The sequence below is a fragment of the Buceros rhinoceros genome, unplaced genomic scaffold (genome assembly GCF_000710305.1).
Source record: "Buceros rhinoceros silvestris isolate BGI_N320 unplaced genomic scaffold, ASM71030v1 scaffold24033, whole genome shotgun sequence".
Lineage (NCBI taxonomy): Eukaryota > Metazoa > Chordata > Aves > Bucerotiformes > Bucerotidae > Buceros > Buceros rhinoceros.
Genome location: NW_010403354.1, coordinates 21,850 through 48,945, shown reverse-complemented (window position 1 = coordinate 48,945; position 27,096 = coordinate 21,850). Strand labels below are relative to the sequence as shown.

General features: G+C 38.8%; 1 protein-coding gene across 1 annotated transcript in view; it reads right to left on the bottom strand.

The window, feature by feature from the left end:
* Positions 1–27,096, bottom strand: part of PHLDB2 (pleckstrin homology-like domain, family B, member 2) — a 55,588-nt gene that overhangs the window by 14,965 nt on the left and 13,527 nt on the right. Inside the window, exons 4-12 of the mRNA XM_010132999.1 lie at positions 24,983–25,126; positions 24,001–24,138; positions 14,077–14,205; positions 9,650–9,805; positions 8,773–8,883; positions 7,954–8,043; positions 4,349–4,492; positions 2,468–2,608; positions 1,786–1,885 (exon numbers count right to left, since the gene is read on the bottom strand). Of these exons, the coding sequence (XP_010131301.1) occupies positions 1,786–1,885; positions 2,468–2,608; positions 4,349–4,492; positions 7,954–8,043; positions 8,773–8,883; positions 9,650–9,805; positions 14,077–14,205; positions 24,001–24,138; positions 24,983–25,126 (1,153 nt within the window). The remainder of the gene's footprint in view (positions 1–1,785; positions 1,886–2,467; positions 2,609–4,348; positions 4,493–7,953; positions 8,044–8,772; positions 8,884–9,649; positions 9,806–14,076; positions 14,206–24,000; positions 24,139–24,982; positions 25,127–27,096) is intronic.

Here is a 27,096-nt window from a genome sequence, read left to right as displayed (position 1 = left end):
TTTCCCTGTACAAATAAAGGCTTTTTCCATAATTTAGTATGTCCATTCAAGCTGTTGGATCTCTCAAAAAGTAATAGTCATCTACCACTGAAGGCAGTATAGCACACATGATTGACCCTGGCAGTGCAGCGTGAACTGTTGGACTTGATGATCTTACAGGTCTCTTCCAGCCAGATGATTCTGTGATTCTGTTCCTCGCAGCATATGACAAGTACCGAGCCAAGTGCCTCAACAAATACATCTCTCTCGTCCTCCTCTGCCTCTCTTCTTTTTCAGGCCATAATTCAGTTTTGGTTTGTAAGGTTTCTTTCTTTTTCACTCTTAGGACAAGAAATCTGATTCTACTCTTAGAATTGTCTTAGCTGCATGGTGACAAAAAATTAAACATTAAAACTGATCCACTTATTTTAAAAAATTTTATCTTTGCCCGTATTAGGTTTAGTAACACTTTATAATTGTGTTTCAGGTCACATGATAACGCTCTTTTCCAACCATTTTGCAGAAATCTTTCCACATTTAAAGTACTTGATCTCTTGGCAAAATGTAGCCAAAATCAACTTACTGATTTTTGAATTGAAACAAAATGTTTTCTGCATAATGACACAGTAATGAGTCTGAATGTACTTGCAAGCTATTCCACCCTTGCACGCACATTACATCGAAGGAGCTTTCTGAGCTGAGTATGAAGCTCCTTTTGTACTGCATCTGAAATACACTGAGAAATTATCCACGATATGGTAGGTTTGTGCAAGGTTTGTATGGGTTTGTGGAAGGCCTGCTGCATAACTAAAGCTCAAAACCAAATCACAACTGGATCAGCTCTATAAAGTGAATGTAGGAATTCATGATCCTTTCTCAGCAAGCTTGTTCCATCCCTATACTGAGTCATCTTGGTGTGTATGGCTGACCTCAGCCATCCTCTTTAACCTTTAACAGCTGCTAGCTCTGACGTGTCCTATAACAACAGGGTGGATCCTATCTCAGCTCAGGCATAGTCAGAGCAATTCTACATAAGAACCTTTGCACTTGTATTGGTAACAATGATGCACATGCTGGAAAGAAAATAAACTGACAGATGGCACTGAGGAGCAACTCCATTTGAAGATGGGACACTTATGAATAATGCATCTCATCAAAGCAGAAATTAAGCATATCGCCTTGAGTCAACATCAACAGACACAGAATCCCACAGCCTACAAGATCACATTTCAAAGATGTTGCTTTCTTTTGGGTCCGGAATTGCCATGTCCCTATTACAAAAACGCAGCTATGTATCCACAGTAGAACAACCCTCTCCTTTCCTATTTTGTAGACAAAACATTTAAGATCACTTATAATACTGCAGTTACGGATTCTGTAAGGTATGTCTGTCTGGGGAATTTGTCCCAGCAAAAATATATGCCTGTGAAAAAAAAAATTTAAGATCTTAACATGAAAAGAATTATTTAAAAAAGGAAAAAAAAAAGGGAGCAATGTGAAATATACTGCCTCAAAATCAGAAGTTATGCAGTTAATCCAAACTGTATTTTTCAATATACTTTTTTTGTTTATCAAATTGTATTTGGTGACCACATGCTATAAAACTACACGTGCACCTACATCATAATCTTATCTTGTTTTGCTGATATCTGAAAATTACTTTTAGAGCTGAGCTTGTTTTTCTTCACCAAGAAGAAAACTTTAATTTTACAGCCCTCCTGATTATAGCAACACCAGTTCGGGCTTATTTCCCAAAAAATTGAACACTGACTTTAAACAGAAAAGAATGAAATTAGAAGATCTTACCTTTGTGCATCCTCCTCGACTCTGACTCTTTGGTCATGGTTGCCAGGCAGTGAGGAAGTACGCTGCCACAGCTGTTGCTCTGTCCTAATGGTAAGTGTCCCTGCAGGAAATTTTGTAAATATGTGATTAAAACTACACTTCAAGACTTCTTTCTTGTATCAGCAATTAGTGGTAAAATAACTTGCTTTGGCATGGGTAACAACATCATGTCATATCAATCAGCCATGGATATTTCAGCCATGTGCAGTCTCTTATTAGGCCAAAATGTTTTCAAAGTGCTATCTCCACCCTCCTGCTGTTTATTGATTTACCACATCACAAATGAAGTCTATTTTCACTTCATACATAAACTTATATTTACCAGGTCTCAAGCAGGAAGGAAAACAACCTGTTTTGTCCCTAGAATCAATTTCAGCTAGCCTGAAAATACAATCCTTGAGATAGTAATCATTTATGATTAATGTACTACAGCGTGGCACTTCCACAAGTCAGAGTAAAGGTGGGAAGTACAGAAGGCTTCATGCGTATTTCAGTATGTTAATGAACCTGAAATTCTTTTGAAGTCATTTGAATTTGGGGGATTATATAAGGCTTACAGTGACTGCTACCCAACCGTAATCCTAAGGTAATAAAGGCTTTTTTATAGACACTGGAAGGGTGTTCATAGCATGCAACTACATACTTTAGATGCAGTGCTTCGTCCAAGTGTAGAACTATTGAAGTGCGGTGATACAGACGGAGTCGTTTTCTTGCGAGGTAAAGTATCACTCATGTACATGCACTCCCTGTGTTGCTTCTTTCGCTCTTCCAGATTTCTGAAATGCTTCAAACGTAGTTTGTTACAGTTTTGACAAAGTGAATTGACCTACTTGCTCAGTTACGCTCTATATGGAATATATGGAAGGTGATAGTCTGGAAACTTCACTGGAAAGAAGGAAATCTAAAATACAGAGTACCTCCTGCTTCACAGTGCTTTTCAGAATTTCTAAAAATACCGCATTAAAATCATGCTGGTTAAGAAAATACATTGAAGATGTGCACATTTTGTGCACATGTCCCTGTACCTATTTTAAAAAAAAAAAAAAAACAAACCAACCCAACCCAACCCTCAAGTCTAGTGCACAAGTGGAATCCAATTACAAAGAAGAACATTTATTTACAAGTTAATGTCATTAATTGATGGCTTAAAAGCCGTACAGCTCTTGAGAGACATTGTTCAAATACATATAAAAAATTACTTCAGGCTTTCAAATGTAGCCACTGTGCTTTATTGCTGCAAGTCTTCTGACAGCTACAATGGCTCCTAAATATTAGTATTTGCCTCTGGATTGTTTATAAGGAGAATTTTTGTTCAGTAACATTCTATAACACATTGTGTTGACTTTTAAATGAGCACTGCCTTTAAGTGCCACACTCTGCAAGCACAATCAACTTATGATCTATCATATCACTCTAAAAACTTCACACATAAATCAATTCCAGGGCCACCATAACAAAACCAAACAAACACACTAATCCCAAGTTATCAGCTTTGAATCTGTTACCTGTTGTTGCCTGCAGTGTTTCTTAGCTGGCAGAGGTGGAGGTGTATCAGATAAAGGAATAGTATCTACATGAGCAGCCATGACCTCAGGCCAATGGACTGATGGAAGTTGAGCAATAGAGCGAGGAGAAAGAGAGTGAGGAAACACAAATCCAGAACAGAGAGGTGATCTTAGCTTTATAGAAAAAAGAGAAATTACACACAGAGTTTTCTTTTTGGAATTGCTCAAAAGATACGGCACATACAAGCTGCAGTTCTAGTATTGTGATTGTTGGAGCATTTAGCAGCAAAGATGTGTTCTGTTGCAACTCTCACGGCATACTGAACTACCAGAAGCAGCACAGAAATGCCAAATACTAAACCAGTTGCTGCCTTATTAAAATGCAAAGGTAGCTGGCTTTGCATTCATAAGGTTATTCCATTCCTTTAAAAGGGGATTTACTAAAAATTTGCTATAGTCATTACAAAGGCAAAAACATCACGAAGAACAAGGAGGAGAGTAAGCTAGAAGACACAGACTGGACAGACTCTGTGGAATAGCTAAGTAGAAGCTACCCATCTCCCACAAATATTTGAGACATACTTCTACCACCTCACAGGAAAAAAAAAAGAAGCTACAAAACATATAAAATTAATACCTCAGCACCATTTTTCAAGGTATCATTAAGCGTGTCCACAGACTGTTTACCAAAGGGGCATTACATTATAGTGCTTGACAGCAAAGATTGTCACTTATTGCCGCTTGCGTCATAAGAATTCAGGATTTTTGGCCTTCAAAGTCCCATCTACATCATCAAACACACTTTACAACTGAAGGAGTCCTTCAGTTTTACTATTAACTGTTACTGACTTTGTAACTGGAAGATGGCAGTTTGGCTTAGGGTAAATTTGTTACACGTTGAACTACCAAAAAAATTTTAAAAAAGAAGAAAATACAAAAGAAAATTAAAAGGCAGCCATAAAAGGGGAAAGGAAAGGGAAGGGAAAGGAAAACAAAAGGGAAATGTCTCTCAAACAAACCTCTTTATTTTGTGGCTGGCTCGTCATCACAGCCGTGGAAGGCTCAGTGGCAACTGCTTCAGCATCTGTGAGGGGCTGAGTGGAAGGGGATATATTCGTGGAATTGCCATACAGCTCACTAATTTCACTTACACTGATATAGCCCTAAAAGGAGGAATTCAGAAGTTAAAAGGAGCAAAAGCGAAAAGACGTGCAAGAGTATTAATGTATCGAGTACGATGAAAGTTAGTTTGGAGTGATACAGCCAAACATTTGCTATCATTGAAATACCACACAATCAATAAAATTTGCTTCAAGCTTAATACTTAAGAGTCTGAAAATGGTTCTTCATTTAATTTCAAAAACATTTGTGTAATCAAAAAGAAAATATACATTAAGTGTCAGAAGACTTTACTAATATGTAAATACCCTTTAGAAATCATGTAGCTCTTTCTCTCAGGAAAGCAGATTGAGGGGAAAAAGGAAGAACAAGTCTTAGTCACCCATCTTTTTGATTCTTGTGGGTTTTTGACCATGTCGAGATAAAATAACTTAACCTGTTGTTTCTTGCCTAGCTATTAAGCTAGTTTGAGCAAACCAAATGACTAACAGACCTCGGGAGAACTTAGATAAGGATGAGAGATTGCTACTCTATACACTACCTTCTGTTTGCACTGTCTGGAAGTCACTTCTAACTCTAGGTGTTTACCAGGAGAGTCATGTAAGTTGCTGTTAGTGTTAGCCCCACAGCCTTTACAACTTGCCTCTTTGTTTGGTTTTTTTGGTTGTTGTTGTTAGGTTTTTTTAAACAATCATACAAGTGGTGATGAACTGAAAAAAGGCACAGACATCATTGTGGTTCTGCCTGCAGAGAAGATTTATGCAGGCAAATTTGAGTTATAATGTCAGAATACAATTATTGCATGTGTTTCCATGTTAACTGAACAAATGTTATTAAAAAAAAAAAAGATTGTATTCTATGGTGTATAGGATGCCAGACTGTAAAAACGCAAACGTCCTAACTTCTTATCCATAGAAAACAATGCTATGCAAAAGAAAGATCACTGTTGGTGTAACGTTATAAAAATGTGATAGAAATACGCTTATTTTTTAAATCAAGATGGTAAACTGCTTTTAAATTGAGAAGGTATCAAAGGGACTACATTTTTATTGCTGTATCAGCACACTGACATGCCAGTATGTATACTTCAGCAATTCAGTAAGAGAAGCCACAGACAGCTACAGTATTTCTTTTTAAAAATGCCTAAATTTAGCAATGATCACAGAAGGCAAGTTGAAAAACAATACCAACCCTACTATCTATTAGCATAATTTTCAACGTATTTTATCAGTTATTTCAAGTGGAGACACAATTATGGAAAATTAAGCATCATGCTGTGAACACAGCATTCTAGAAACAGGAGGCAAATCCTAACTCTGGTATTTGATGAACTGTTGAATGAGAAGGAGACTGAGTAAGGTACTGAAGTTGACCTCTGAAAACCTGTGGCCATATTAAAGTAAAATAGAGTGCAGCATGAATAAACATAAAACTTGCTTAACCATCTTGTAGTAGAAGATTAGCAGTAACCAAAACCTGGCAAGTCTATGAATGCAATATTGTATTCATTTTTATAGAGGATAAAAACACTTTCACCATTGTATGAGAAACATTCGGTTCAGATTCACAACCTCAACTGGGATTCACCATGGGGTTAAAAAAAAAAAAAAACGAACAACAAATGACTGTGCTGTGGACTAGTTCAGGCCCCTGTTACCTTAGATTAAATAAATGGTTTCAAGTCAGATTAGGTATCCAAGTCATTCTGTTAACTGAAATTTTAAACAGCATTGATTTTCCTCACTTATTTTAGTACTGGGATAATCATCCTGCCTCTTTATGTGAGGCTGTGTTACTGTCTATTGCTGTGCATGGAGGGAGTAAGCTTCATGATGGATGGAAGAGAGTTACAAATTCATGCTCTAGTGAGGAGAGGCTGGGAAATGCTGGACCACAGACTTCAACTGATAGGTGAGCAACTGCATGGTGAAATTATCTTCTGTGTGCATGCAATCTGTTTAAGCCTGTGTGCCCTTTGGAGCCTGATTTTTAAAGGTGCTGGAACAGTCAGAGAAATTAAACTCGACCGAGATAAAACATAACATCTGGCAAGGAAAGGCATTTCTTTTATAGTGCTGGGCCTGTGGGGACACCGCGTGTGAAACATAATCCATGCTGTTCCTTCTCTCATTAGGCAAGTCCTAACTGACGTCACTGCAGTGAATAGAATGATGCCACTGAAAAATTTATTTCAATGAAAACAGTGTAAAACTCACTTATTGAAGTTGCATTTTGAAATGTCTGTGATTAAACAAACCATTATGTGGATAAAAAGCTAAAAATCAGAGATAGCACCCACTCTGAGACAATAACCAGCTACATCTCAAAATGAATTAAAAAAAAAAAAAGCTTAGACTTCCCTAATGTCCTGGTGGTAGGTCAGAGATCCAGGTCAGGACACAAGCTAAGACATGGAAAGTCTAAACATGTGCAACACAGTTTGCAGCAAGAAAGGGTGCTCAACCCCACAGGCATGTGCTGGAGGCCACCCAGGTTCACCAGGAACTTGGAGGCCAAAGAAGCAAGGTGACTTGTCCCAGGTGCTGAAAGGACACATGGTTGCTTTAGACTTCAAGAGCCCAACTTCCCGCTGTGACATCTATATTATTAGATGTGGCAGACCTTGTTTGGGGCTTTGATACAAGATCCGGCGAGTCCAGTCAGTCTTCTTAAGCAGAAGTTAACGAAGCAGCCACAGATACCCATCAGCATATTTTAAATGCTAGATTTTCTGCTTCTCTATTTATAGCTTCATGTTTATCTGTAATTTGCAGATTCATCAAGTCATGAAGATAAATACGGGGAGTTAATGCTAATATTGTGTGTGCTGACTGAATCTTTGCCGTGGGCTGTGGCTTACCTTACCCTGACCTTGTCCATGGACCTTAAGGCTTAAAGCAGTACCCTCAAAGCTCTTGACAATTGCAGGTAAGCTCTGGATCTCATTGTACATTACGCAACTAACTCTTTTTTTTTTTTTTTAGCAAAAAAAAAATATTTGACACCTTTACTCTATTCCAAACAGTTAAATAAATAGCTCAATAGGTATCTTACAATCACAATAGCTTGAAGTCTTCAATGCTTTTAGAAAGATCAAAACGTACACTTGTCACGCTTTACTGCAGAGCCTTAGAATAAAGAAAAGGGAGGCAATGATAAAATCTACAGTGTAAAAATAAGACTGAACTGTGTTCGTACATCAACAGTTATTCCTGGACCTCATTCTTCGTCAATTGTCTATTTTAAGAAAATTAGACACACACACACAAAACCAATCATTTTTCCAGAGCAAGAGATTAAGGGGATACCAGCCATATCTGGGAAAATGTCAAGAGAAGCTATTTTTGCTCACCCATGCATTTGGACTTCCCTGAATAGCTTTACAAAGTGATTCTATCACATTAAAAAAAAAAATTGTATGAATAGGACTTCACCAAAGTGCTTTTGTTATGAGGTGTTACTAAAAGTTACTTATGGTACAGTCAAAAGCAGTGAATCTCTTTACCTCTTTTAGACTATTGGGACTGACAGGAAATCCCTTTCCTCCAGAAAGCGTGGAATATTTCTTTTCCAGATTACAGAGATTCTCTTTTTCCTATTAAAACCAGACATTTTATGTTAAATACCAACAGCCACATAGTGAAAATAAATGCTAGCCATTTTCTTAACCACGTAAAGAAAAACATGGGGATAGAATGCTCGAAATTGCACAGCAGAGCTTCAACTTCATCCGTTTACCACAGAACTGAACAAAAAATGGAGGCAGAGAATGAAAAGCTAGTGGCAGATTTTGTTTAATAACAACAGCCAAACCAAACAGGTCTTCCCTCAGCGTTTTGAAAGCGCTGATTCTCCTTAATGAACTAAACATGATTTCTCTCATGATTAGAAGCAGAACATCACATGGATGTGGAAGTTCATGTCAGCTTCTTATTAACAAGATGTTAGCTGATGTAGTTAACAAGATGTAGCCTGGACAAAACTCTGAGCTCTCTGTGCATGGTTCCAGCAGCCACACAGGGAACAAGGCTTCTAGCTTCAGCACCCAGGTTGGTGCCTCTGTCTGAGCCCTCTGGAAGAAGGGCACCTCTAAAATCCTCTCGATTATCAAATGCCACTAGCCTTTTCTCTTAGGAAATTTGCTGATTAATTACAGAATATTTGTTTTTTTTAAAGTTTAATAGATACAAATTATACCGATCACGTTATTACCTACTTGCTAGTTTCTGCACAACTGATACTTTTACTTTTTCTGTGTTCTTCAATTCTATGAAATGCTCTTCTATTACATGCTAAAAATATTTGAAAGACGATAAATACTTACCCTTTGCAGCATCATTATTAAGTTGTTTTTCTCTTTTACAAAATGATCTTGTTCTCTTTGTGCTTGTTGGACAATATGATTGGCTTGTTTTTTGAGAGCAGAAATCTTTTCCTAATATAAAAAGAAAATAATCACAATTTACATGTTTTATTTTCAAAGCACAAAACAACCTGCAGCAAGGATCCTTCATGAAAGTTCGCTCATTCATATGAGTGAAGCACTAGGAAAAGAAGTTTTTACAAGACAGCTCACTGGTCTGAAAGAGATAATTAAATAAGATTTAGACAGCAGAGAGACGATTTAGTCAAGAGACAAAACAAAAGAACAGTTGCACATATTCTTTGATAACATGGTGATTAGCTGTCGTATTCTGAACAGAACTCGTTTAGAGATGCAACTTTTGATCTCTGAAAAATTCATATTTAATTCGTTGAGATAGGACCTTTACAAGTAATTTTAAAAATTAAGGTATTCATTTGGTGATCTGTTCCTATTTTAACAAAATAATTTAACATCGACATCAGTCATGAGCATAAAATAACTGTAGTTTTGCCCACAGTATACAAATCTCCTTTCCTAAAGAAGAAAAAACAATGCCTCGGTACTTTTTGTAGCAAATTAAAGGGTTTAATTTTCATATGCAAATATACAAATGGGGCATGGAATTTTATTGATTTATTTCCTTTGGAGAAGTGCACAATTTGATCTGCGTGGGATGTTACTGGGCCATCATCTGGGGCCATTGCTCTGCTTCAAAAAGCTTTTTCAAAGAAGGAAGCTTTGCATTATTTCTTACATTATTTCCAGACATCGATCCAGTTTGTTTCCTTTATGCTCAGCAACAAAGAACAAATTAATTGAGCTTTAGTGCTTTTACCTTTCTATTGACAATGCTGCGCTGATATTCAGCTACTTCACGCAGGAGTTGTTGTGTCAGGTTTTCTTTCTCTTCATCTAACCTGCTTTCATGTTCAAGCTGCTGAAATTCCAAGTCTTCAAAGTGTTTGCTTTCTATGTCCAAAAGATCAGCATCCTGAACCAAAAAGAAAAAAAAAAAAGTGATCATGCTTTCACTGACACCAGAGTAGAGATACTTACAAACAAACACAAATACAATTCTAAAATGGTATTTGCCTATCTCATACAACATCTTCAAACAGGAGCTCAATGCTTTTAATGACCTACTGTCATAAGAGCAAATAGGGCTATTCATTATTTTGTTGTTGCTTTTTCATCACCTTCCCACCACTTCTCTTGGGAAGCACCTGCATGGTGAGGGAGCTGTTTTGCTTAGGAGGCTGGCTGGGCAGATCACTCTGCTGTAGCCCAGCTGTGACACCACCAAAGCCTGAACACAGTTGATGAGGTTGTCACTTGTCAAGCTGGGACAGCATCCACTGACCAGCCCAAAAAGGTCAGAAAGTATCATCCCAGTAACACTAAGGATCTGCAAACTGAATTAACTCATTATGGAAATACACATCCAAATGAAGAAGTCTGGACTGCAGCTAGAATTTATTCAGATCTAGCCCAAGTGCCAGCATCGTTTTTAGTAATAGACATAGCCAGATAAGGCAAAAGATATGTGTAGCGGTGTGCCATCAGCACACTGCTGTCACTTCAGCAGTGATGCCCAACCATGGAAGTTGCTTAGCCAGAGCCTGAATGTGTATCACTAAAGTGGAGCTGACAATTGCTCCTTATGCAAACACCAATTGACTCTAGTCAACTGCCCCAGCCAGTAGGTATATTACTTCAGAAAAAGGTATCAGCCCACTTTTATGCATTATCCTGGACCAACACCAGGTTTTGATGATGTAAAACATGTTGAATGCTACAGAAAAGACCTAAGAAACAAGAATAGACCTGCCTTCCGCATAGAGATGATGAGATAAAACATATGGTGCTTTCAGCTCAAGAACTGAATGCTAATCTTTATCCTGGCATGTCTGTGGATTCGTAACACAAATTTCTACTTAAAAGTTACAGAGTTCTGAAGAAAAGGGTGTTTTTAATAATTGTAGTATTATTACATGCTAAGGTTCTCTAAAATGGGCACATTGTACGTAACTTGTTACACAAAAAACCCCTATAACCTGTAAGCAATTTATCATTTTAGAGAAATGCGAACATGCTCTTTTTCTTATTTTGACCCAAGGCAAAGGTTAGTGACTGAGATAAGCAGACTGGTCTCTAAAGGTATTCAAAACCAGCTTCCAATGTACCAGAGAAAGACATGGGATGCAGAAACAGAAGAATACAAGCTACTGTATGGAATATTAACATCTTCCCATTATTCTCCAAAGATGTGTTTTTCACTTGCAGTAGACGGTGAAGAGATCAAAAGCTCAGGCATGGGCTAAAAAATTACAAGACAGCAGTTAACCTATAGTACAGAAATGCTTCATTAAAACTACTCAGCCATCTTCAGCATTCAAAGCAAACAGAAGGGCTTTACCTGGTCCATGAAAGTCGACAAATTCAGCCTATTTCATACCACATTAATTGCTATTAAGGCAGAAGAACAGATTTCAGAGAAGGCAACTGATATCCAGAAAGGCAACTGGTAGCTAGCTGAGCTCTCAAAACGCCATATTCTTTGTGAGATGTGCTATGGAACAAAAAATTCACTACATTCTGTACCACTGTGTCCACCAGGAAGATAAGCATACCTAATTTGAAAGCAAGTCCATTTTCAAATTAAAAACCCTCCAAAGGCTAAGTGGCAGTCATTTAACTCTACCAGTGGTTGCAAGCACACTGCAGCGAGACCACCAGCCAGGAAGGCCCATGGGGATCAAGACCCTGGGCAGTCTGCAGGAGCAGGGCACAGTGGCAGCGGCATGAGATCTGGCTCAGAGATGTACCGATAGAGTCCTCGCCATAACCTTCACAAGGATCCTACTTGGCAGTGTAGGACTGTAGTACAATTGTTCATGCTGTAGGTAATGGCTTCCTGAAACAAGCAACAAGTGTACTTCCTTTTATTAAAACAATTGACATAAAAATATTTTAATTCATAATCTATTTAACAGACAACAGACACAATGTTTCCATATTGGATTTCCAAACCATAAATTTCTCCTGTATCTCTATTACTTCAGTAACGACTCTAGAGAAAATTCAATGGGAGAGAACCTGGCCTTTATTTCAGGATGTGGTGGGAGCTCCATGGGCCCTCATCATCTCTAAAAATTAGGAGAATTTTATCTGAAGAGTAAGCTATTTCCTAGCAATGGACAATGTCTTTTCAGATCTCTGCAGGAATCCAGGCATCTTTTCTCAGTCTCCATTTACAGGTATCTCTACAAACTCAGGCACATGAGAAGAAACCACCTTTTGTGCTTGCATACTAACAGCAAGGGATGAAGCGTGATAATTAGCTTTAAACATGCCATCAGGAAGATCAATGCTTTCCACAAGCCCTCAGGTTTCACCAGTCTCTGAGGAAGCATCCTTCCTGCTCGACAGGGAGAGCTTATATTCATTATGGACACTGGGAAGCATCCTGAGTGTGCCAGCTGCCCACTGCCAACCACAAACCAGACTCACCTTGCAGCCAGCTGCTACAGTGGAGTTGGCTGCCTGCTCCCCTGAGCACAAATGACGAAGTTAATGAAGTCCCAGAGATGAAGCAAGAAGGGAATTCATCACCTTCACACCTTCTGCATTGGCAGTAAAGTAGCACAACATAACCTGCTGCAGATTCAGCTATTTAATCCTTTAACAGGCTTATTTAGCGGAAAGATGTTTTCCTCATTTTGGGTGGGATACTTATAGTAATTTCATAACTGCTCTCACACTCGATATCCATTTGAGAGCTAATGTGCACTAATTCAGTGATAACTTCTACTGCTTCGACCACAGCAGACACAGCTAATTCTCACCACAATTGGCCTGGAATAATAGGCAATAGGACTAACTGGACATTTAACTGCACCCTCACATTTCAAATTCTGTCCTACTTTCAAATCCAAAATTGTTATTCCTTCCATCTTGGAAAGAAAGAAAAAAATTAAAAAAAACAAACAAACAGATTTCTAGAAGACTTTTGGTGATCAATAGTGAAAAAGGCTTTACTACCACCCCACCACAACAAGACTGCAACTTCTGAATTAATACCTTCAAGTATGTGACTGCACTGGAAAGGCTTCCTTTCCTTTTAATATGTAAGAGATATCACATAATACTGCCTTTTTTCTTTAAGGTAACTTACAAAAACTCTTGTCTCAAAACCAGCAACATTCGCAGTTACTACAGAAGAATTTAACATTGTTATTTCCAAAGCTAGACTTTTTTCTCTTTAAAACAAGCAAAAAAAGAATTCTGCAAATACACCAAATTCTAAAGAATATTTCCTGGTTTTGGTCACTGCTATTATAACCCTTATGCTTGATATAAGCACTCAAGTCAGAAAAAAAAAAAAATTTAAAAATCAAGTTTCATTCCCAGATGGCATCTTAAGCTTGTTATACCAATGCCTTGAAGATTACTCCACCCCCACTAAAGCTAACTATATGTGCTGTAGAACTCGCTTAACACTAGAGTACTAAATACTAGAATACTTAAATCTTTCCACAGAAAATAACTGTTCCTTTACGGACAATGTTGTAGCTTTTTTGGTTACAAATAATACAAATAAAATCAAGTTGCAGTTAGACTTTATGCAAAGGTTATTATACCAATGCGAAACTGTTGAAAATGTAGGAAAAAATAAAGCTGTTTTAGTAAGTGGTACAATCTTCAAAATTAATTTTTCAAAGCACAGTTCAGTTTAACAGCTAAGTTATATACCGGGGAAAAAAAAAAGTCATCCATGGCTTCATTGAGACAGCCATTTACAGCACTGCAAAGGAGGAGTACATAACAGGATCAAAAAGCAGCGGTAGGAAACTGCTGCTACAATGGCTGATCCCACTGACCAAAGTTCAGTTCCCGTCTTTGTTGAAACACTAAAGAGTGATGGTCCACCATCCATCTAAGCATCACAACAGCTTCCACACCACCCATCAGGCCTAAGGTACTAATCACAGGCAAGTAGCCCAAAGCTTTAAAAACATTCCACACAAAATGGTTTCTAATCCTCCCGTTTGCAATCCAGTCGTTTCCTACCATACGCATTATCTATTATAAACATTCCAGAAAAAAATGTAACTCTCTCGACTATGAATAGTTGTAAGTTGCAAATATGTTCAGACACTGGACACTTGAAACAGAATATGTTACAGATAACTCTGAGAGAGAAGAGAGAAAAAAGAAAAAATCAACAAAAAAGTTAGTGCAGTCTTGAAACTTGCTACTGACCCTCTTCAGCTGCTGCTGTAATTGTTCCCTCATGGACTCAGGGCAATTATCAAGCTGCGTCTTCTGCTCGGAGTAAAGCTCCTGAAGCCTCTCTAGTTTTTCCCTCTCAGCATCAAGTTTTAATTTTTCCTGAAGCATGAACCAGAAAATAAACACAATTACCTTCAAACCCAAGCAGTTGTTAGTGATTATGACAGCATGGCAAAACCTTAACAAACAGATGAAGCACGTAGGTCAAAGGCAGAAACCTCTTGTTAGTTGAAATGCAATGGCAAGATGCAAAATGATCAAAACAAAACATTAATCATTTTAGTGTGGTGATTAGTTTTCTCCCTCGTCACTGTGTTTTGTACCCGTGCCTGGATGATGCTGTTAAAGTCCACTGCCCAAACAACTGTCTCACCTAATGAGGAAAAAAAATATGATGAAATGGCAGCCATGTCAGTGAAGTAACTGATGAAGGAGAGAGAAAAGAGCAGCTTTTAGGAAGCAAAATGGATGGAAAATTACTGTAGTCTGCCAGTGAGGGGAAAATAGATCTTCCCAGGAGAGTGAATTGCATGCCTATGTGCCTTTGTACAGATAAGCGCATTTAGCAAGCAGTGAAAAAACAGAATGAGAAAAGAGATTTACACAGAAATAACTCCAGGCCAGGAAATCCTGTTGCAGCAGAAACAGGATTTTTCCTATTTTCCTAAAATCACCAAGTGATTTAGCAAATTTGCTTCAGGGTACAGGAACTGTAACCTGTTCTCAGGGATCAAAGTGGACTCAAACACTCCAGTCACCTCCAACTAGTTCTGCTTTCTTCTTGTTCCACTTCACACTGCTTCTCACCCTCAAAAGCCTTTCACCTTTAAATCTTTGTAATAAAATACTACATGATTTAGTACGCAGCACTGCTCCAAAGACTGGCCGTGGATCACTTAAAGCTACCTTGTAGACTAATAATTATCTATGGACCAAATTTAGGAACCAGTAAATCATAGAGCAGAGAATTTCTTCAACGCCTTTTACTTGCATCTACGCTGGCCAACATAGCAAATAAATTTTCTTCAACTGACCAATTAATAACTGGAAAAACTAGTACGCCTGATACACCAGGCATAAATAATCAAGTAAGCCCCTGAAGCCCCGCTCTCTGCTACCTTCTGTAGTCACACAGAAGTAGATCCTACTTCTTGTTCTGTAGTTACGCATCTCCTCTCAGATCATCTCTAACTCTTCTTAATACTCAAAAATTAACAGTATCAACTTCAAAATTTCATCATCATCTTTTGGATGCTCCAAGAACAGTTGAATTCTGCCACACAATCCACTTATCTGACCTCTTTTCACTCCCAACTATTTAATTTTTAAATCAATGTGTAGGTCAGCAGGTGTTACATGATTAAACACTCTACAGCACCCCTATGGCACATGCCAAAGAGAAGGAACTTCTTTTAGTATACAGTACGTGCCATTTCAAACTGTCTTTCCCCCAAATCTTCTCTTTGTTGTTCCCGACAAAGTTCTCAAACTCTCACACATGGTGGAGGCACAATAACAAATACATATTAAGCTGCCTGCTTTCTTTATGATTTTATCTCTAAATCTCAGTGGGATCAGGGGCTAGAATTTCGTTTTCCCAATATTTAAAAACAACAACAGGAAGCATTCTCATTCAAGCCTAATGTCAACCAAATTCCCAGCTCTGTTATTTTCATTCACACATGAAACTTCTCAGCTCACACAATCAGATGAACAAAATGCTGAACACAAAAGATTTTTTTTTTTAAGCTTACCAAAATGAGCAACTGAGCCATAATATTTAATTACCTGGTCTTCCCATACTAGCTTCTGTCTTACAACAATAGCAGCAGGGCTCAGAAATATGGAGGATGTAGAAATGTAAGCTGCACAATGAGGGAGAAACATGCAGCTCTTGAGAGAGGTCACCTCCAGACCTCTGCCCCCAAGGAACCCCATTTGCTGAATCATCCTTCCAACACAAAACGAATCATCGCTCCAACACAGAAGGAAATCTATGAATAAACTGGCAGTTCCCCTTCTCACAAACCTTGCTGTCCATTTAACATTCAACCTGTGGTCTGCCATATTGTTTTTCGCTTTCCTTTCCTGCCCACCTAACACTGTAAAGCAGCAAGGACTTCTCTGACCTTAGCTGCAGTATCGAGCCTCTCAAGCTATTAATAGCTCTCTAAATGTCTGTGGACTGCAACAAGCATGCTTATTCATTAACGAGCAAGTCAAATCACAAGTGTGATCTTCAGACATCATCAGCAAGTATAAAACTCCCTGAGATTCCTGCCAGAGATACTGTTACTTCCCTCAAGAAATTAGAAGTGTATTCCTTTGAGATTGAAAGCGATACTCATCTGGTCTATTTATAGCATATTTATAGCATAGGAAGTGCTAACATCCCACCAAACTGGCTCCCTTCAAAATGTGCAGTCTTGACAGGAAGTATCACTTTCAGCAATGAGAGGCATTGTACGTTTTGCAGCTGCGGAGTTAAGTTCACTGACATCTCTGGCTGTGCATTGGTAAAGGCCATTTAATTCACAAAAAGTAATTTGATAAATAAAAGAAAAATGGATCAAGGCAAGTTCTTTTAGAAGGCAAAAGATTAATAACTCTGCAAGCTAAGTGCAAGATGCAGCTGACGCAGGCCTGTGGCTGACTCCATGAGCCGTTTGCTCCAGAGCAGAGCTGTGAACAGAACACATGCTCCAGCTGCTCGTCCTCATTTAACCGCGTGAGCTTGTACTTGTTACACATTTCTCTGCAGACAACTGCTTCCCAGCCACAGTGTTGACTCTGGAGTCACATTAGCCACAGTCTGGCTGAATTCTTGACATCCTGTTTCCAGAGAAAAGTAGTACAGCTCAGTAAAGCATAACATCTGGTCTTAGCCTACTGCCCAACTTGTCCTATGGTCTGCCTCTAGATACATGTTAAATGAATTTGGGGTCAGCCAGGGTACAGAGTAGGACTGACTTGGTTCTTGATGATGCTGGGGCACAGCTTGGATCAGTTTTGGAGGATGTTTGAATATTGTGACGGATAGGAGCAGAAAGAATTGACGTGTGACACTGTCCACCAAGAGCACAGCATGTGTACAGATGTCAGCAGAGCACCTATGGTATGAACACAGACCATAAGCGATCAACATGAGTCACAAAAGAAACCCAACCTTTAGATCTGGTAGAATTGATTTTATGGCAAAGAGAGAGAGGGGGGAAAAATGTATATATATCTCCAACATATTTCATAGCTGACGAGGACACAGAGGAGATAAAATGACAGTATTTAAGACAACCATATCCCCTAAAAGAATGGGAACAACAGAAAGAGAGAATTAATTGCTTCAATGTTGTCTCCTGTGATTAAGGATGCCCTATGCCTGGTCAATACTACTACTTAAACCTGAGCAGGTGCCATACCCCTTCTGCAGAGAAGTTCTGCTTTTCAGTTTGTCATTCACCACATTTTGCTGTGGCAGGCAGCCAGGCTAAAATTGTAGAGTAGCATGAGTTTGCATGTAGATGTGCCTTCTGAACCAACCTTCCTGCATAAACTGGTAGACTCTGCAGAGATGAGTCAGAGTAAATGTGGATGAAACAGAGAAAGCTCAAAAATACAGATAAAAATTGGAAAAAACCTAAAGCAATAAACCTGTTATTTTTACCAGGTCAGTTTGAAATGGATTGTATGGCTAGATGAAATGAGCTCACTCTCAACCTTCCAAACCCACCCTCCACAAAAAACACTCAATAAAAACATATAACGTATGCATTATTTTCAAAGGGAAACTGCAAAGAAACCTACAAGCCGTAAATGCCTGAATGCCTTCCCATCCAACAGACTCTTAAAATATTCCAGTTTGAAATACTCCAGCATCTTCCTCAGTCCAACTCACTTGCAAAACCTCATGTTTTAATGTAGCAACATCTCATTACCCACACCAAGCTTCAGACTTGCATGTCCTGTCTCTCAGTATGGAATCTGCAAGTCTCACAGCTCTCACAGGTTTCCGAGAAATAAGGAGAAGCACATGCAGTTCTTTGTGCTGAAAAGCTTCTCCATCTCATCTTCTTGCTTTCAGCTCTAGACAAACTTCAGTCTTTTACACTCCAAAAGAACATCCCCCCCTTCTCCAAAATAATCTACTGTAAAAGCTAGAAGTGGAGAAGAAAGAGCAGACTACAGAAATGATTCCATTCTATTTGTAGCGTGATGCTACAGAGTTTGTCCATTCGGTAAAACATTTTGGAAAATAAGTGGAAGAGCAAGAAAATTTTACTTTAGCAACTCACTGACAAAATTGGCCTAACCCTTGCCATGAATTTGTACGAAAATAGTCTAGTTCCTAACAGAAAAGGGGTCTGGGAAAAGACAGGCTAGGAAATGTGACCTGCTCTTCAGAGGTTACACACTGAAAGGGGCAAATGGTACAATTAAGTGAAGTGTCAAACCTGAGGTCTACCACCTCTTCCAGCACTGCTGTACGTTGAAAGCATTTCTAATGCTATGGCTGATACAAATCAGACTGCATACAACTCTGATTTAAAAAATACCATTGAAATGAAACAAATCCTCCCGTGCAAAAACTGTACATGCCTCTCTTCTGTATTTTTAATACTATTCTTTCCTGCATTTCTTGTTCTCTTCAAAACAAAGCATAAAACTTGTCATGATTCAGTTATTCATCACTAAATCCCTGTGGGTTTCATGAGAAAAGCCATTAAAAGGAAAAAAAAAAAGTATGCCAGGCATATGAAAAGGAGCATAATACGATAGGAGCTATTTCACAATGTACAAGTGGTACCTAATTTATTATATGGTAACTAATTATATGCATTATAACAGACTGTGTACAGTGATGGGATCTGCATGAGAGATCTCAATGGTTTTGTTTCACATGTGTAATAAAGATAATGTTGAAAAGCATTTTAAATCAGAGTGAGCAATTCCTCTGATTTAAGTACAAAATAAAAAACAAAAAACCCCCACAATAATTGGACACATTAACTTGCTCCTAAGACAGCTTAAGTTTTTTTGAATGCCTAAGTTAATTCTCCAATCACTCCATGTCTTGTTCTACTGAACAGATGGGGAGGCAAAAGAAAACCTCCGATTCTAAAGCACTGTAGATTTAAAAGGCAATGTTATGAGGCATAAATTTTTCAGATTAATCAGGATAAAAAAAAGAAAAGCAGGATTCTTCTATCCAAAAGGACTGAGGAGAGACCACCAGTATATTTAACTTCAACTGCTGATGGTTCATCTGAGAGCTGCTCTTCCCTTGACTCAATTCTTGCAAGCCTTTGCAGTACTAATTCAGCAAAGAGTCTGAGCTTCAAACATTTTGGCATGTCTGGGATATTCTGCTAATGACTGAAAAGTATTTCCACAAAAGCCTGTGGTCAAAATTAAATGTATTCCAAAAAAAGCAGCTGCTCCTGATTTCTGCTCTCGAAGAGAGACAGGAAACCTGGGTTGATAAAAGAGTCCCAGAGTACATATTTCCACCATGCTATAAGGTAAAGGTCCCGCAGAAGAAAAGGAATAACCTCCCTCTCCTAAAAGTCTAAACTGTTGCATAAATAATTGTTCTAAAACTCCCTGCCAAAACTGCGAGTTTAGTTTTGATTACCTCCCACAACACTTCTGCTGAATTCATTACTCATTTTCAGTTATTCCTGTTTATTCAGGCTCATTGATTTATCTTTCTTCCCCTGGTTGTGTTGTTACTTTCAACCTCATGCTTTAACTTGGAGCTATCAGGCATGGCAAATCATTAAGCATCCTTTCCACATATGCTGGACTGCATGGTTTAAAACTACACAGACTTAGGAAGAAAAAGTACAAAAAGAAATCTGGATAGCATCTAATTGGGCAAATACAATTTTCTCCAGCTTCCTTATAGACAAATGTCAATCCTGAACTAAGTCTTGTGAGCAAAGAGTCACTGGGAGGAAGTCGTAATTGTAAATAGCACCATGGACCTGAGGTGCTATTCCACTTGAAACAGTAGCATCATTATTGTACACGACTGCCACAGTAAATACAGGGAGCCAGGCCTGGATGGCAGGGAAAAGGTTGGCTCACCTGCTTGCTTGTTTCTGGGTGCTGGCCAGCTCGGCTCTCTCCAGAGCAGGCTGCGCTCAAAGTAATTTTGTCATTATCTGTAGCAAAGCTCTTTCCTGGCGAGCTTCAAGCTGTATCTGTCAAGTTGTGTTACTAATGACTTGTCAGGGCTGCCCCTGCATAACTGGAACTTGCAATTAATAGCTTTTCAAATATGTATGCTATTCAAATATGTAGTTGGTCATATTTTTCTGTGGATGAAACCAAATATGTACCGTGTGATAGTTAAAAAAACAAAAAAGACAAAAAAAAGAAGGAATGAGACGATTGTAAGCTGCTCAAGAGACTCAAGTGGCGCGACCATGATGGCAAAGTCAGATCTTCCTCCATACACTAGCATGATTTCCAGCATAGCTGAAAGCACAGGCCATACCAAACAGCTCTGGAAGTAGCTACTCCGGCTAGGACAACCGAATCCTGTCAGCACTTTTACCTGGCAGAGGTGCACCACAGCCAGAACTACACTGAGAGCTGCAAAAAAGTGTTGAAAGGCTCCGTCATCATCTTCTCAAAATGGCAACTGCTTCATAGCTCTAATTTCCAAAACCTAAGTAAATGAACACCAGTTGCTTTGTTCCTTACCACGTGTGTGGCGGCATTATCACAAAAGCAAGGGAAACACTTTCAACTCACCACAGGGTGAGTGTTACATTATCTTCATTCATTCTTCCTCACTATTAGTCCTACCAGCTCTTCAGGTAAGGCTGAGCACAGGACTTGAACAAGATCAGAACTCAGCATAGCACACAATGTACAAACCTACTTACAAAATCTGTTCCCAACAAGCAGGCTGCTGGGACACAGAGACATTGTACCACAGCAAGGAGTACACTAAAACTCAACTCACAATGTTCCCGCCTTCTTCCTTCAAATATGTTTTCCAGTTGATTCTCTTGTCTTGCAAAGGCTAGAAACTGTGTCTTTAGAACTGTGCAAACATTGGGAAAACTTTGTGTCCTTATACAAATGAATTGTGCACAGGGCATTAAAAAAAAAAAAGACAAAGAATTAGGCAGAAAGTAGTACCAGAGCTTCCACCTCCAATCTACTTCAAATACATAATGTGGCCCAATGATTACGTTGTTGTTTATGATCTCTCTTTTTAAGAATTTCACAAGTTTCCCAAACAGGTGCACGGGTAAGAATGAAACACAACCAGGCAGGGGTTTCCTGTCAAACAGGTGCTGAGATCAGTGGCGAATTCCGGGAGACACTCAAGTCGCTCCAGAGACAAGCGCCATCATGTACGGCACTAACACCCTGCCATCATTTCATGAGGGAGATTAACTCGCTCTCTCACCTCAAGATGACACCATGAGATGTATTCAGATATCATTCTCCTACCCTGACAGAAACATAGCCTCCGTCTGAGCGACGGGATCCAACAGCTTATTGCCAGAAAGCCCCACCATAACCAAGACGACCAGTGTGACCAGGGCTGAAATATTCAGGCAATTAGAAGAAACTGTGACCACTATGAGAAGACTGCAAAAAACAACCCAAAAAGTACCATCAGCAGGGTGGGAACTACTATCCAAAACCTGAGCCTTTATCTTGTTGTGCAGGTCATAAGTTTCAAATGATTTCAGCAATAAGGACCACCTACCACCTCCACCTCAGCACCCCTTTTCAGGGGGGATTGATCCTGTACTAATACAGAGCCAAGATGTTGCCTATCTTGCACCAGATAAGCAGGGCTGCAAGCTTAAGCATACAGACACATAAATCAAGTTTTAAAAAATGCTGTTGTTTCAAGTCAGCCAGAACTTTTATTTGTTGACATGATCAGTGCCATGTTTTGCTGGCTGACACTACTTTCACCAGAACACTTCAGCTGTCGCTTTATATTTTGCCTGTTCACAGAAGCTTGTCTTCTTTTTTAAACATTCACTCTATGCAATGCTTCCAAACATCTTCCAGAACAAAACCCTATGGACTCTCTCAAGAGTTTATTTCTACAAAGATCATTTAAGTATTAACCGAGCCATAGTTTTAGGTATAGAGCATACACTAACAGCTGTTTTTTGCCTGTCTGTTTAAAAAAAGAACAAAAAAGACAGTTAAAATATTGTAACTGATCTGACCAGTGGCTTGCTTCATAAAGAAAAAAATTTTTTGAGTGAATGTGACGGGTCGAGGGTCCGAGGTACCCACTTGCCTTTAAATAACAAAAGTGCTGCTTTCCCTGTTTCAGTTCAACTGAAAATTTAAACTAGACCCAGCATTTTAATTTTCTGACTACTACACACTAATGTATCATCATATGATTGCATGGAATTTTAAACAACCTAGAGGTTTTAGAATGATTTCCATTAGTTTCATTGAACTTTGAGACTCCTAGAGAGCAAATATAAAAGACAAAAGATCTCTTGAATTTCTGGATATGTTATATAACCAAAACTTCTAGCAGCATCCTTTTGGAGGGTATCTGCTTGCACCACCCTATCTGCTTGTTACTAACTCCAAACTCAACTTTATACTAAAAACCAAATATGGAACACATTCCATGGACAACACGCGACACCAAAAGCTGAAGGATCACTGAGAGATAAACAAGACCAAGGCAAAGTGCAGGCAGGAAAGTTCACAAAAGTCCAAGCTTAAACTGGATCTGCTCTGTCACTCCACAAAGCAGAGAGATGGGAGCATCCCTCTCCTTCTCAGACACAGGCTTGATGAGTATAGCTGCAAAACAGCATTCAGGCTCATGACAGGGCAGGCAGAAGTTGAAGATAAAAAGCTCAGAATAAAACAATGCAAGCTGTAAGGCATGAATTAAATGGGAACTGTGAAGAGCTAAAAACATGCAGCTTGTCTAAGCAAAACCAAATAACGCAAAGACTTCCAGATATTTCTGGAAAACTTGAAAAAAGAAGGGGAGAGACTAGCTAGAGTATTTCCACAAGTGACAGATTTAAATTATGAGGTAGAGGATGAAATTTAAAAAGGGGTGAAAGCCCTGGAAAAAACTTCCTGACTTGAGATACTATTGCCCGCAGCACATCCCCTGTGGAGAAGGGAAGTGCCTGCCTGGAGAGGCCAGTAGAGAGCCTGATGGAGGGAACAAGCACTCCCTGGTTTGAGGCGGACAGGCTCTTTCCATTTCTGTACTTAAAATCTTATAGTGCTTTCTTATTTTGCAAATATAGGCTTACATATAATTGCTGCATATTGGAGAGCAATGAAATATCTGGCTGTATAGGAAAACTAATTAATTCCTTGGACTTAGAATGTTCTACAGTTCTAAAACTGTCAGTCAGTCAACAAGCAAAATAAAGCAACATAAATACTTTAAAATTGTGTACTTGACAGATGTCATATAACATTCTATATAATAGTAGATAAAGCCATCTTCTGAAACTGCAGCCTTCTTTCATTCTGTTCCTTTGCTAAGAAAGGATTATTTTTAATTCAAAATATATAACCTACAATGGAAAGTAGTGGAACAGTGGAGCAATTAATACTGTTCTCTTTAGACAACAAATAACTGAAGTCCAAGCCCTATATGGATTTTTTTTTAATAATCAAAAAGATCTTCACAGTAGGTCAAGTCTTTTTACTTACACATACTATATTTTACTTGTCAAGCATACCTTAGGAAACAAAATTGTTATGGGAAGATGATAGTGAAACAACAATTTTTTTCCCATATTTATAAAGTAAATTTAGTTATAGACAGTACTTAATAAAATAACCTCCATCAATATGTTAATCATATAAATGAAGATCAAGGGGAACAGAGCACACAGCTAGCTAAGATAACTCAATTACCTTTGTCTTTTCACCAATAACATTTCTCTCCAGCTCAGCTATTTTTCTGTTTAGATGATCCAATATTTCCTTCTCTTTCAGCAGCTCTGTTGTTTCAGATTTCTGTTCCCCATCCAATAGGGCACATTCCATATCCAACTAGGAACACAAAACATTTTTCAGAAGCAGTCCAGATTAAGAAGAAATATTGATACACATTATTTTCTGGAGAAAGGGGAGTGAGTTGGTGACTATTCACAAGGGAGAAACATTTTAAAAAGAGAGGGGAAAAAAAAAGTTTTACTGCCACAAAAGTAAGTTAAAAAAAATCACAAATCTGAGAAAAAGAAAAACTGCAACATAAAATACTGCAAAATACAGTCCAAACCAACTTTTCCAAAACTTTTTCTTTTCTATCTCTTCTCTGTGCTTCCTCCTGTTACAATACTGTACTGACTCTGTGCCCAGGCTCCGGAGGAAACCTGTCTGGAACAGCTGTTTCTTTCCTGTCGCTGATAATTGGAGCAAGCACAACCCAAATGCCTGGCCAGCTTAGTCTGCAACTGTGAGATTCCAGAACTCAAGATGGTGCCAATAAACCCTTGCCACCGTAAAGCCAAGCAGGTTTGAAAGGAAGTTGTCTCACTTCCTTTCTCTTTAAACAGTCACAGGAGATACCACCATAAAACTCCTAAGTGACACAAGGTATTTAGATCAATTCAGTGACCATTAAACGAGTAAGATTGTTCTAATTCCACTTAGGAGTATAATGGTTACAGCTAGGAAAGGCTAATTGGAGTATCACATCCATCTGGAGAAAAACAACCTTCATAGTAGGAGACTGCCAGGTCCATGATTCTGTGCCTTATCTTGGTGAAAAAGCATAGAATATGAAGGCTACATACATCCATGAATTCCCTATGTATTTGCCGAACCCATCGGACTTATGCTATGTAGACATACCTAACAAGCAAGACATTTAAAACCAAAACATATTTCATACCTCTCTCGAGGATTCGTCCATCTGGTCATTTAAATCTTTGATCTTCTGCTCAAGTTCTTCCAAGTTATTCAGTATTACTATGCGCTCCTCCTCCAGCTGACCAAGCTCCTGCCCTCTTTGCTCATCACTTGTACATTCTGGTATCTGCAGTTGCACGTTACAAGAGGTTCATTAGAAAAAGAGTTAAACACTTTCCTTCCCTCCCCTCTTTCATATTGTGTTCACTTTAGACAAGTACAGTACTGCTGGTTTTGAATCCGTTACATATTTTGTATCTACTATATTGCTATTTCTATATTTAGAGGGTGTACAAGAGAAGCAAACATGATACTTTACTTCCAAGCATTGGAAGTAAATACTATACTTAATGGTAAATACTATTCCTTCTACAGGAATTATTAAAACCTAACCTTTGAGAATACTTTGTGCTGTGCTGTTTAGGTTGTAAAAATTTTTCCCTTATAAAAGTCACACAGATAGATGAAGATGCTTTTTATGTAAATTTAAGTTTTCATACAATAAAAGCCAGGAGGTAGAACAGGATATTTCCGTAACCAGCCATTAAAATGGGCAGCTTCTGTAAAATAAGGACAAAAGTTGGTCCTGTCTCCCCAGTTAGGACTGAGGAAATAGTACCTTTAACATTGCTCTTTTCATTGCCATTTACTTAACTAGGTAACTGTGCCAAGAATTAAACATTAAGAAAATACCTGTGATCTTATACCAGGCAAAGGCTAGATCAAAGAGTATTGAGTTTCAAACATATTTTTTGTGTTCATCTGACCCCAGGGGCTTATGATCCAATTACTCTGGTAAGGCTGCTCGCTCATTGTCCCCAACTGCAATTGGAAGTGGGCTGCGTGCAGGCTTCGTGTTAACCACTGGACTACATAGCCTTGCTCAAAAGAGGCTCAGCTCAGCTACTGAATGGTTATTCTGAAAGCAGGCATTTTATCCGGAACACATCTGATCTCGATATTTTAAAACAACAAGCTGTGTTTCATTAACACAGTTGCTTGTTACTGCTTTTCTCAGGTCTTAGCAGAACACCCTTTACAGTGAATGAATGAATGAATGGTATTCCTTGATTAGCATCAGTAATCCTAGCAGGAAAGCCTCTTTTTGTCCGGTATCCTGTTTGGAAAATGCTGACATAACATCTTGCATTTCAACTTCCTAATAAGGGTTTAAAGTAGGATCTCTGGCTTGCATGAAGAAGGCAACAAATGGGAAAGAAAAGCAAGACCACAGTAACATGTAAATGAAATGTCTTACTACCTTTTCAACATGGAAAGGCCAAGTAAAGCCATAACAGCACTTTTCTGTTCAACATAATTTTACACCTAGAGACTCAGCAGACAGATTTCCAGAGATACCCCTTTATAAGATAAAATGTTTTTCTAGCACACCTCTCTCTCCTACACATATGCACTTCTATTAACTATAAAGATGTTACATTAAGCAGAGGTTAAATAGAATCATGCGACCCATATAACCATGCTGAAGCTCATACAGTGTGTAAATACCAGTAAAAAGGAGAGACACTAAGTATTTTGAAGGAGTGAATCTGTTAAATTGCAACCTGCTTTTATGCCTTTGCTTGGTCTCATTATGCTCCTCCTTCTAAGTCTTGAATATACTTCTTTAACATACTGCCTGTCACCAGAATTTGCTGCACACCAGAGCCTAGGCACTGACCCAAGAAGATGAAAGGCCCCTGCCCCACCCCAGAGGAGGTTGCTCCTGCCCTAGCTGAAGGAAATTGTTAGGAATGCTGTTAGATCATTTTTTAAAGGACAATTTCCCTTCAATAACAAAACAGCAGTGTGAAGTATATGGGAAAGGAGCCACAGCTTATTAAACGCAGGAGTTGAGATAGGGAGGCAGGAGGCTGGCTGTCACCCCATGAGAGACAACAACTGATTTGACAAGTGTCTCAGATCCAATCCCAGGAAAGGAGACAGGATAGTAAATGCGGTTCAGGCAACTCCTCTTCACCTCCCATGCAACTGTTCTGGTTTGCCCATGAGAAAACATCATCATCTTACAGAAGTCAGGAGCCTCAGGGTGGGAGAAGATGGCAGACATTCCCTTCCCTCCTACATGCCAGAACA